This window comes from Capra hircus, chromosome 28, assembly GCF_001704415.2.
Source record: "Capra hircus breed San Clemente chromosome 28, ASM170441v1, whole genome shotgun sequence".
Lineage (NCBI taxonomy): Eukaryota > Metazoa > Chordata > Mammalia > Artiodactyla > Bovidae > Capra > Capra hircus.
Window position 1 is genome coordinate 29,703,284 of NC_030835.1, and position 12,430 is coordinate 29,715,713.

A 12,430-nucleotide genomic window follows, 5' to 3' on the forward strand; every position below is an offset into this window, starting at 1 on the left:
TTTAGCTAATAAGTTCAGTGTAAGTAACCCCGTACTCCTCTCTACCTGCATCCTGTCTCTATTCTTTAGTCTCCGTTTGATCCAAGTCATTGTAACATCTCATCTTCCTCAGGTGGCTGACAGTAATTTCTGGACTAGGGTTAAGGAGTATTGATAAAAATAGGAAAAAATTATAGTGTCTGCCCCAGCATTGTCTTTTTCTAGCTCTTCACAGGAAAGACACAGAATTCTTTTTCCTTTCTGGGATGGGTTTGTTTATTAACCCAACCAAGATCACAGGGGATGGTTTCCATTGCCCCATCTGGAAAGCGTCCAACACTGAGTCATGGGTCCTTACTTTGGAAACTGTATCTCACTTGGATTAAGGAATAGTGAACTGCAATACAGTTTTTAAAAAAGGTACATCTAGCCACAAAGAACAGAATAATGTGTAAGACCAGAGAGTCACACTGACTTTATACTCGAAAAAATCAGCCTAAATAGAAAAGTCATTTGTTTTGTGCCATAACGGCGACTTGTTCCTGTCAATGCTTAAGAGATGTGCAACCTTTGCCATTAAGCCCAGTTCCTTTGTGGGCAGCAATGAGGTCAGGATCTTACCAGCACCTGGAGTTAGGGAAAGAAAGAAAAAGATAGCAGGTGGCCCTCCCATGAGAGAGGTACACTAATCCCTTAAAATGACACACGCTTCTTAAGACCACGTAGGTCACCCTTCCTCATCTAACAGTGTCTCAACTTTCCCCATTGCTCTCACACCTTTTGAGAAGGAAATGTACAGGAATCCTTGCTTAATACATGCTCTTCCTCCAAACTGCAAAATGAAAGATGAGATGCACACTGATCTGAAATCTAAGTAACTTTCACACTTATTTATTGTGTGAGTCTCAGAATTAGACTTTTAGAACTAGAGTTTGAAGGGAACAGCTACCTACTCCAGTGTTCTGGCCTGGAGAATTCCATGGACTGAATAGTCCATGGGGTCGCAAAGAGTCAGACATGACTGAGTGATTTTCACTTCACTTTGAGTGGATCAGTTCAGTTCAGTTCAGTCACTCAGTCATGTCTAACTCTTTGCAGCCCTGTGGACTGCAGCACGCTGGGCCTCCCTGTCCATCACCAACTCCTGCAGTTCACTCATACTCATGTCCATTGAGTCAGTGATGGCATCCAACCGTCTCATCCTCTGTCATCCCCTATCCTCCTGCCTTCAATCTTTCCCAGCATCAGGGTCTTTTCCAATGAGTCAGCTCTTTGTGTCAGGTGGCCAAACTACTGGCGTTTCAGCTTCAACATAGTTCCAGTGAATACTCAGGACTGATTTCCTTTAGGATGGACTGGTTATATCCTTGCTGTCCAAGGGACTCTCAAAAGTCTTCTCCAACACCACAGTTCAAAAGCATTAATTCTTTGGTGCTCAGCTTTCTTTATAGTCCAACTCTCACATCCATACATGACCATGGAAAAAACCATAGCCTTGACTATGGATGGACCTTTGTCGGCAAAGCAAAATCTCTGCTTTTTAATATGCTGTCTAGTTTGGTCATAACTTTTCTCCCAAGGAGTAAGTGTCTTTTAATTTCATGGCTGCAGTCACCATCTGCTGTGATTTTGGAGCCCCAAAAATAAAGTCTGACACTGTTTCCACTGTTTCTCCACCTATTTGCCATGATGTGATGGGACCAGATGCCATGATCTTCGTTTTCTGAATGTTGAACTTTAAGCCAACTTTTTCACTCTCCTCTTTCACTTTCATCAAGAGGCTCTTAAGTTCTTCTTCACTTTCTAACATAAGGGTGGTGTCATTTGCATATCTGAGGTTATTGATATTTCTCCCAGCAATCTTGATTCCAGCTTGTGTTACATCCAGCCCAGTGTATCTCATGATGTACTCTGCACATGAGTTAAATAAGCACAGTGACAATATACAACCTTGACTTACTCCTTTTCCTATTTGGAACCAGTCTGTTGTTCCTTGTCCAGTTCTAACTGTTGCTTCCTGACTTGCATACAGATTTCTCAAGAGGCAGGTCAGGTGGTCTGGTATTCTCATCTCTTTCAGAATTTTCCACAGTTTGTTGTGGTCCACACAGTCAAAGGGTTTGACATAGTCAATAAAACAGAAGTAGATGTTTTTCTGGAACTCTCTTTCCTGTTCGATGATGCAATGGATGTTGGCAATTTGAGCTCTGGTTCCTCTGCCTTTTCTAGATCCACCTTGAACATTTGGAAGTTCACAGTTCATGTACTGTGTTGAAGCGTGTCTTGGAGAATTTTGAGCATTACTTTACTAGCATGTGAGATGAATGCAATTGTGCCGTAGTTTGAGAATTCTTTGGCATTGCCTTTCTTAGGGATTGGAGTAAAACTGACCTTTTCCAGTCCTGTGGCCACTGCTGAGTTTTCCAAATTTGCTGGCATATTGAGTGCAGCACGTTCACAGCATCATCTTTTAGGATTTGAAATAGCTCAACTGGAATTCCATCACCTCCACTAGCTTTGTTCATAGTGATGCTTCCTAAGGCCCACTTGGCTTCTCATTCCAGGGTGTCTGGCTGTAGGTGAGTGATCATACCACTGTGATTATCTGGGTCATGAAGATCTTTTTTGTATAGTTCTTCTGTGTATTCTTACCACCTCATCTTAATATCTTCTGCTTCTGTTAGGTCCATATCGTTTCTGTCCTTTACTGAGCCCATCTTTGCATTAAATGTTTCCTTGGTATCTCTAATTTTCTTGAAGAGATCTCTAGTCTTTCCCATTCTGTTGTTTTCCTCTATTTCTTTGCACTGATCACTGAGGAAGGCTTTTTTCATCACTCCTTGCTAATCTTTGGAACTCTGCATTCAAATGGATATATCTTTCCTTTTCTCCTTTGCTTTTTGCTTCTATTCTTTTCAGAGCTATTTGTAAGGCCTCCTCAGACAGCCATTTTGCCTTTTTGCATTTCTTTTTCGTGGAGATGATCTTGTTCCCTGTCTCCTGTACAATGTCAGGAACCTCCATCCATAGTTCATCAGGCACTCTGTCTATCAGATCTAGTCCCTTAAATCTATTTCTCACTTCCACTGTATAATCACTAGGGATTTGATTTAGGTCACACTTGAATGGTCTAGTGGTTTCCCTTCTTTCTTCAATTTCAGTCTGAATTTAGCAATAAGGAGTTCATGATCTGAGCCACAGTCAGCTCCTGGTCTTGTTTTTCCTGACTGTATAGAGCTTCTCCATCTTTGGCTGCAAAGAATATAATCAATGTGATTTCAGTGTTGACCATCTGGTGATGTCCCTGTGTAGAGTCTTCTCTTGTGTTGTTGGAAGAGGGAGTTTGCTATGACCAGTGCGTTCTCTTGGGAGAACTCTATTAGCCTTTGCCCTGCTTCATTCTGTACTCCAAGGCCAAATTTGCCTGTTACTCCTGGTGTTTCTTGACTTCCTTCTTTTGCATTTCAGTCCCCTATAATGAAAAGAACATCTTGTTTGGGTGTTAGTTCTAGAAGGTCTTGTAGGTCTTCATAGAACCATTCAACTTCAGCTTCTTTAGCATTACTGGTCAGGGCATAGACTAGGATCACCATGATATTGAATGGTTTGCCTTGGATGCGAACATAGATCATTCTGTCATTTTTGAGATTGCATCCAAGTACTGCATTTCGGACTCTTTTGTTGACCATGATGGCTACTCCATTTCTTCTAAGGGATTCTTGCCCACAGTAGTAGATGCGGTGGTCATCTGAGTTAAATTCACCCATGCCAGTCCATTTTAATTCGCTGATTCCTAAAATGTTGACATTCACCCTTGCCATCTCCTGTTTGACCATTTCCAATTTGCCTTGATTCATGGACCTAACATTCCAGGTTCCTATGCTATATTGCTGTTTACAGCATCGGACCTTGCTTCCATCACCAGTCACATCCACAGCTGGGTGTTGTTGTTTCTTTGGCTCTGTCCCTTCATTCTTTCTGGAGTTACTTCTCCACTGATCTCCAGCAGCATATTGGGCACCTACCGACCTGGGGAGTTAATCTTCAGTGTCCTATCTTTTTGCCTTTTCATACTGTTCATGGGGTTCTCAAGGCAAGAATACTGAAGTGGTTTGCAATTCCCTTCTTCAGTGGACCACATTTTGTCAGAACTCTCCACCATGTCCCGTCCGTCTTGGGTGGCCCCACATGGCATGGCTCATAGTTTCATTGAGTTAGACAAGGCTGTGGTCCATGTGATTAGATTGGTTAGTTTTCTGTGATTGTGGTTTTCAGTCTGCCCTCTGATGGAGAAGGACAGAGGCTTACGGAAGCTTCCCAGATCAGCGTCCTCATACTACCATATTCCTCTTCCTTCGTATTCCAGCTTCTCTGCATTTTGAGAATGCAAATATTGGGAGGTTGAGGGAAAACTGTGATCAGAGTCATTTGGATCCTTCATGATGAAAATGTACTGTCTAAACATTAGTGGAGGTGGACGTCCTATTATAAGGTTTTGAATGGATGGAAAGGCTTTTCTCTTTAAAATTACCTGGGTATTTATGTCCCTTATTTGAACCTTCAAAAACATAAAATTGGCTGTGTCTTACCTGTCTTAATTTGTCTCTGAAGGGGTTATTAATACTGTGGAATTTCTGGAAAGACGAAAAGAAGTAACATATCCATGAAACATTTAAAGCAGTGATCAGCATAAACTAGGTGCTCGATAAATGGCAGTCCCTCTTTTTTTTTTATCAGATGGATACGACTGTCTGTATTTTTCCTGCTGTAGGATTAGAATTAGGCTGGGAGCATTTAGGGCTTCAGTTTAAAACCGCAACAACGAAACAGTGTGGGTTGACATTGCATTGTCACCCAATGATGAGTTTATGTTGCTTGTCACTTGGATGACAATTGTTAGTCTATAATCAATTGCAAGGACCGTAAAAATCTAACCCAACCAACCCATCTCCTACAACTCAGTTGGCTGTGACTTTAGTAAAGCCAGCTGCTGTCGGTCCCCAGCATTCTGTCCCGCTAGGCGTGTCCTGTGGCCTGGGATAGCCCACTTCCTGCTTCTGCCCTTCGCTTCCTACCTTTACTCACACACCCTCCATTCGGCAGCTACCAGATCTACAGTCCAGTGTGCTAGCCTCTTCCTCTGTGCTCCTGTAATGCTCTGTAATGCCTTTCACACATCTTCTGTCCTGGTGGTGCAGTGAAGTTCCTGGGCTTTGCAACCTGACCTTGTGGGTTCTAATCCAGATTCCACCTCTAATTAAATGTGTGAGTTTTGAATAGTAACTCTGAATCTGTTTTTTCATCTATAAACTGGAAATAATAGTACCTGCTTCATAGGGATGAGGATTAAGTGAGACATTCACGCACAGTGTGTAGGACATGCAAAGCAGTAAATCTTTGTTAACCAGCAAGAGGAGTACAGGATTTGTTTCCTTGTTTTTATCTTGGCCTTATCTCCATTATTAGAGACTAAATACCTCAAAGGCAGTAGTTGGCTTTACTCCTAACATAGGCCCTTGCCCAGCGTTCCACTGTCTCACCACTCAGAGTGGGGTGCAGGTCACCTGGGGGCTTGTTATTCATGCAGAATCTCAGGGCCTATGCCAGACCTATGGAATCAGCATCTGCATTTTCACAAGGTTCCATGAAATTTGAGAAACACCACACTTGATAAAATATATCCCTTGAAATTTGAGAAACACTGCACTCATTCCTTGAATTCACTTGCTGAAGTGGATACTTTAAGCATGCTGATAATAGCCACTAGGAAAACAGACATTGAATGCGGTGTGATCAGTACTGCCGTTACATCGCTGGCATTTATTTATTAGGATCCTTTAGACGAGTGGTTCTCAAAGTGTGTTCTCCAGATCAGCTGCATCAGATTCACTGGGGAACTTGTCAGAAATGCAAGTTTTCAGGTGATTTGAAAGCATCCCCAAGGTTAGACCCACTGCTTTAGAACATTGGGAAGCAACCAGAAGTACCACACTAATAAGGTGCATCCCCTTCTTCCTGCCTTTTTGTTTCATTTCTTCTCTTCCATCTCTTTAAAGAAGCAAGCCAGTTAAATATTTACATTGTTTCCTTTCTGTGTCTGCTGGATACTTGCTGATGCACATACACCTCTTATACCTTTTCCAGTGTATGGAATACACAACCTATATGGCTTATCTGCAGTCCCTGTATTTTGTTTTGTTTTTTTAATTTTATTCATTTTTTGAATAGGTGATAGATGTGCGTGGTATAAAATTCCCAAGGTACAAGAGTTTACCGTGAAAAGTAAGTCTCCCTGCTTCTCTCTCCAGTAATAGAGTTCCTTTCTCCAAGGCCAATCACTGAGCTTTCATCACAGACATTTATTGAGCACCTACTATGTGCCAGGCATTGTTCTGGGCACTGATATGGAACAAAACAGAGAAAAACTCCTGCCTTCACAGAGCTGACGTTTCATTTACCGATTTCTTGTTGTATTTGTTCAGTAGCACAGAATTTGGCAGTAGTTAAAAGCAGGACTCTGGAGTCAAACCAACTGATTTTAAATCCAATATTCCCCATGTTCTAAGTGATCTCAACCTATTTATTCTACCACTGTGAACTGGGTTTTCTTTGTCCTGAAATGGAGATAGCAATTCTATTCTGTAAGGTTGTTGTGAGAATTATACTTGTAAAGCACCAAACAGTGCCTGGAACAGAGTAAATGCTCAATAAATATAGGTGTTGATTATAATGATGTGATCTCATTCTACTGTTCCATAATGTAAACTAGAAATAGCTAGAGGATTTATTTTCTAGTAGTATCTATTTCTTCTCTTTGCTATGTGATGATCAAAAAAATCACTTTTTTTCAGAACAAGCACCATAAATTTGCCCTCTCAGTCCTGATCATTAACAGATTGATGATAAGACTGACTTCTATGAAGTAATCAACCTCTTTTTAAAAATCACTAGAGCGTAGAGACTGTCTTCCTCTTTATTCTTTTTAATCCAGCTTTTTTTAAAAATCCCATGTAATTTGGAGGTTTTTCTACTATTATTTCATTTGGAGGTATTTTGTACCATTATTTTCAGCTTTTTAATGTTATAAAGTACATTCCTTGGGGAGAGTGTGCATTTCACATCAGAGGGATTAAACACTTCTAAGCAAAGTTTCTGACAATACAATTTGATATAGTTACCTTAAGGAACATTTTTTGTGATTCTAGTCCCCAACCAGATAGGAAAACTTTTTTAACCCCTGGAAAAGTAACAGAAGTATTCCTCAATGACAGTCTTAAGATGGAAAAGATTAGAACGAACAAAAAGGGGGAAAGAGAGAAGAAAAGAACTCCTAGGGCATGAAAACGTTTACATATTAAGCCAAGAACTGTTTCATTTATTTAGCATAAAAAAATTATTAGTGGGCATAATGAAAGATTGCAGGGAAGTTGCCTTGTTTATTCCCCCATGTACTGATCCTGGACCAATGGGCTAAATTCTGAAAGGGAATGTGACCGACCACAGTCCTGATAACCATTTAATATATTCTTTTTTCGCCTTTGTCCCTGGTTATATTTTGGATTATTTCCTGGCAGACTGGCTGTATGGATCTTTGAAAGGTTGACTGTAGTATAGGAAGCCTCTTCTCTTCACCTTGTCATGAAAAAAGGACTAGGAGGAGGGGATACCTAAGGAATGGAAGTGAAATGCCTCTGAGGTAGATTTGGAGTGTTTTGTATTCTTCTTTAAACATTTTCCTGCCTCTGATATTTTATTGTCAAAAATAGGTTAACACAAGAACATCAGGGCTCGTAATTTTGAAAGGCATAAAGTCCCTTCTGGGATTCCCAGGTGGCTTAGTGGTAAAGAATCCCCCTGCCAATGCAGGAGATGCCAAAGACATGGGTTGGAAGATCCCTTGGAGGAGGAAATGGCAACCCCCTCCAGTGTTCTTGCCTGAGAAATCCCACGGACGAGGAACATGGGGGCTACGGGTCAAGGGGTCGTAAAGAGTCAGACACCACTGAGCGCATACACAGAAAGTCCCTTCCAAACAGACGAGGCTTCCTTGGGTGGCACCTGCCCATGTGCTCTTCTCAGACTTTGTCTGCACCAATCGTATGCCCCACCGCGGAGCTCACTCGGACTAGGGGTGCATTAGGCAACCGGCGAGTGACCGCTTTGCTTTACTCCTGCAACTTGTCATTTCTCATTTGCCTCTGTTCCCACTACTTATTACCTTACACTCAGTGGTATAATTTATTATCATCATCTCTCATGGTTGGGTGAGTTAACGAGGCTCAGCTGGGTTCTTAAGATCTTTCAGGAGTTTGCAGTGAGATAGCAGCTGAGGATGACTCGGTGGGCTGTTCCATGTGGCAGCGTCATTTAGGGGTCTGCCACCTTGATTGGGATGGCTGGGGCAGCTGAGAACTGACTGGCATCTCTCTCCATAGGGCTACCTTGACTCTCTTTATGCCTTTATAAGGGGTGGCCTCTTGGTACTCAAATTTCTTGCCTTGGGATTGACTCCTCCCCTTTGGAACAAGCGCTCCAAAGAGACTCAGGCAGAAACTGCAAGGTGTCTCTGAACTCAAAGTTCAGAGTCATGTAAAATCACTTACCCTGCATTTTACTGTTCAAAAATCAAACCAGCTCAAATGTAAACAAGTGCAGTATACAAAGCATGGATACCAGAAACTTGGTTCACTGGATAGGGTAGAGAGGGCATCTTTAGACACGAGCTACCACGCCCTCTTTGCCAGAAAATAGTCAGACTTACCTTCAGCACAGCGGTTGTGCCATTGCGCCAGACGCTTCTAGGAAACATAAGCCCACACAAGTACCTGGTGGAGGTGGCTTAGTCACTAAGCCATGTCCGACTCTTGCGACCCCGTGGACTGTAGCCTACCAGGCTCCTCTTTTCATGGGATTCTCCAGACAAGAATACTGGAGTGGATTGCCATTTCCTTCTCCAGGGGAATGTCCAAACCCAGGAATCAAACCCGGGTCTCCTGCATTGCAAGCAAATTCTTCACTGACTAAGCTACGAGGGAAGCCCCACACAAGTACTTAGTCAGCGAAAATTTATAGGGTTTGGTAATGTTTACCTTAACTAAATATATCTGATATTGTATGAGTGTTGTTTATTCATAGAATTGCTTTTGTTGGCTTCTATGCATTTGTACCTGTTGGTCAGAAGCTGCTACTGATAAAAATATTTTTGGATTCTAGAATGGATTAGAGTAGTTAACCAGACACTCAACACAGTTCATCTCATTCCATTCTAACCTTTGTATAGCCGTGTAGTGTACTGTGCGATAATTATGGAATATTTTGTTCATTAAAATGAGTGTATTAATGTTATTCATTCATTCATTCATTCATTCAATCAACAGGTATTTGTTGAGTACCTGTGATGAACCAGGCTCTGTGTCAGGCAGTGAAACCTGGGATACTTGGTGCTATGTTGGGATTTTGCCCTGACTAGTATCAGTCTTAGCATTTTAAATATTAATTATATGAGTTCATGCATTCATATGTTTGGGCACTAAAGAAAGCAGATGTTACGCAACAATAGTAACAGTTAGTGCTGACTACACCTTTCTTTGTGCGCTATTTCACTGAATCCTCCCAAGAGGTCTTAGGACAGAGGCAGCATTGATATCCAAGGTTCAGTAGAGGTTGAAAGTATGACTCAAGAGTCAACAGTATTCCTGCTACACTAAACTGCATTAAAATAACACTTTCATTTCTATGCAAATCCAAACCACAATGAGGTACCACCTCACACCAGTCAGAATGTCTGCGATCCAAAAATCTGCAAGCAATAAATGCTGGAGAGGGTGTGGAGAAAAGGGAACCCTCCTACACTGTTGGTGGGAATGCAAACTAGTACAGCCACTATGGAGAACAGTGTGGAGATTCCTTAAAAAATTGCAAATAGAACTACCTTATGACCCAGCAATCCCACTTCTGGGCATACACACCGAGGAAACCAGAATTGAAAGAGACACATGTACCCCAATGTTCATCGCAGCACTGTTTATAATAGCCAGGACATGGAAACAACCTAGATGTCCATCAGCAGATGAATGGATAAGAAAGCTGTGGTACATATACACAATGGAGTATTACTCAGCCATAAAAAAGAATTCACTTGAATCAGTTCTGATGAGATGGATGAAACTGGAGCCGATTATACAGAGTGAAGTAAGCCAGAAAGAAAAACACCAATACAGTATACTAACACATATATATGGAATTTAGGAAGATGGCAATGACGACCCTGTATGCAAGACAGGAAAAAAGACACAGATGTGTATAACGGACTTTTGGACTCAGAGGGAGAGGGAGAGGGTGGGATGATTTGGGAGAATGGCATTCTAACATGTATACTATCATGTAAGAATTAAATCGCCAGTCTATGTCTGACGCAGGATACAGCATGCTTGGGGCTGGTGCATGGGGATGACCCAGAGAGATGTTATGGGGAGGGAGGTGGGAGGGGGGTTCATGTTTGGGAACGCATGTAAGAATTAAAGATTTTAAAATTTAAAAAAGAAAAAAAATAAAAAATAAAATAAAATAAAAAATAAAATAAAATAACACTTTCATTTCTAAATTCCGTGCCTTTTAAGAAATATTTTCACCATTCGAAAACGGTGAATGCATAACTACTTAATTACTGTTACTTAATATTCATAAGACCACTTTAGTCATTGGCCAAATGTACTGACAGCTCCCATCCCCATCCCAACACTGGGCTTCTTTAGGCTTCGTACTGACCATTTCTGAGGCCTAAGAAGGAGATGTGAAAAAGAATAGAAACTTACTGAAATTTTATGTATCCCAGCCACCAAGCTTAGCATGCCAAAAGAGCACGAAGCTGCTGTGGCCTGTAGATGGGGGAAAAAAGTAAAATCATCAAGCTATTTAATAAAAGCGATCATGAATTCCAAAAATATTGATGGAGCACTTACAATATGGCAAGCCCAGGACAATATGTGTTCTCACTCTCCCATGGGAGAGACCAAGCAGATGTTTTTCCTGCCAATACACTCCTCTGATACGGGAAACCCACACGAGGGACACTCAAGAGGGTGAGTGGAGGAGGAGAAGAGTTCTAGAAAGACTCAAAGATTGGAGAAATTACTCAGGTGAAGGAGGGGTGAGGGTTCCATCAAAGGAAGACACCCTAGGTAGTGGCTCAAAGTCTAAAGACGGTCAGAAATTCTAGGGACTGAAAGAATTCTGTGTAACACAAGGGCAGGATGAGTGTGGAGGGGTGGCCAGAAAGCGGCTGGGCAAGAAGTCATGAAGAAGGAAACTTTTCTCGCAGTCCTTGTTAGGAAGCTTGAATGAGTGGCCACCACTGAATCAGACTTTGCTGAGTAGTTTGGGGGTGGGGGCTGTTTGTTTGTTTTGTGTTTTGGCCGTACTGTGTGGCATATGTGATCTTAGTTTCCTCACCAGGGATCGAACCCGTGCCCTCTGTCTTGGAAGCACTGAGTCTTAACCACTTGACTGTCAGGAAAGTCTCAGTAGGTTGGATTTTAAGTGCATCTGTGGCAAACAGGTTAAAGTTCAGACATTTTCTCCGTTTTAACCATGACTTCCTCTTCCATTCTTTAGAGTTGGAAATGATTCTTTTTATTATGTTTATATTACTATTGGGGTGGGGGATATTTTTCAATATGTTTCAGGCATTGTAAATGGCTTCCCTTCTCATTCTGGGTATTTGCAATGTTGATTACAGCCGGGCAGATCGACTTCTAACGCCAGGTGTCATATCGTCTGAATATTAGATGAGTCATTATTTATGCATTGATCCAGGAACAGCAAATCTGTTCCCCACCTCATCAGTTCTACGGATTCATGCTTCTGTATATTTAGATAACCGTGCAAGAGATAGATGCAAAATATGAAAAGATGCTGCACACCCACTTCCTCCAAGATAACGTGGAAACCCTTTTGCCCTTTCTAGCCTGACTGTTCAGCTGTTCTGAGGGAAAGCGACTGAAATTGCCTCTCCCGAGTGCCCAGACGGCAGATGCAGAAGGCCCACTAGTTTTTCCCTCCACTGCCAACAGAAACAGGGTGGAGCAGCTGGGAAGGGAGGCCGGGAGCCCCAGCGAGAGGGGGACAGTGGAATAAGGCAGTGACGCTCCTCCTCGGCTGCCTCTAGCCCCTCGCAGCCAGGACCTCCCCAGCCAGCCCAAGCTCCCTCCGCCTCTCGCCTTCTGCGCCTCTCGCCTTCTGCAGGGACTCCTCGGGGAAGGAGGACCACTCAGTGACTTTGATCCCATCAGGGAGACGAAGGAGTTCCCGCAAGAGATAAAACAGAGCCTCCACTCCATTTCCCCCGCTTGTCTCACTTCCCCTTTCCTTCCGCTCTAGAGAAACAGCAGTGATGAGCGCTTTCTCCGGCGCTGCTTGGGGAGCTCTTGCCGCTTCTCTCGGCCCCACGGGT

General features: G+C 42.4%; 1 protein-coding gene across 2 annotated transcripts in view; it reads left to right on the forward strand.

Annotated features, from left to right (window-relative positions):
* Positions 1–12,430, forward strand: part of ANK3 (ankyrin 3) — a 750,492-nt gene that overhangs the window by 619,358 nt on the left and 118,704 nt on the right. For both annotated transcript variants that reach the window (XM_018042183.1, XM_018042184.1), the window contains one exon: positions 6,208–6,261. In XM_018042183.1, the coding sequence (XP_017897672.1) occupies positions 6,208–6,261 (54 nt within the window). The remainder of the gene's footprint in view (positions 1–6,207; positions 6,262–12,430) is intronic.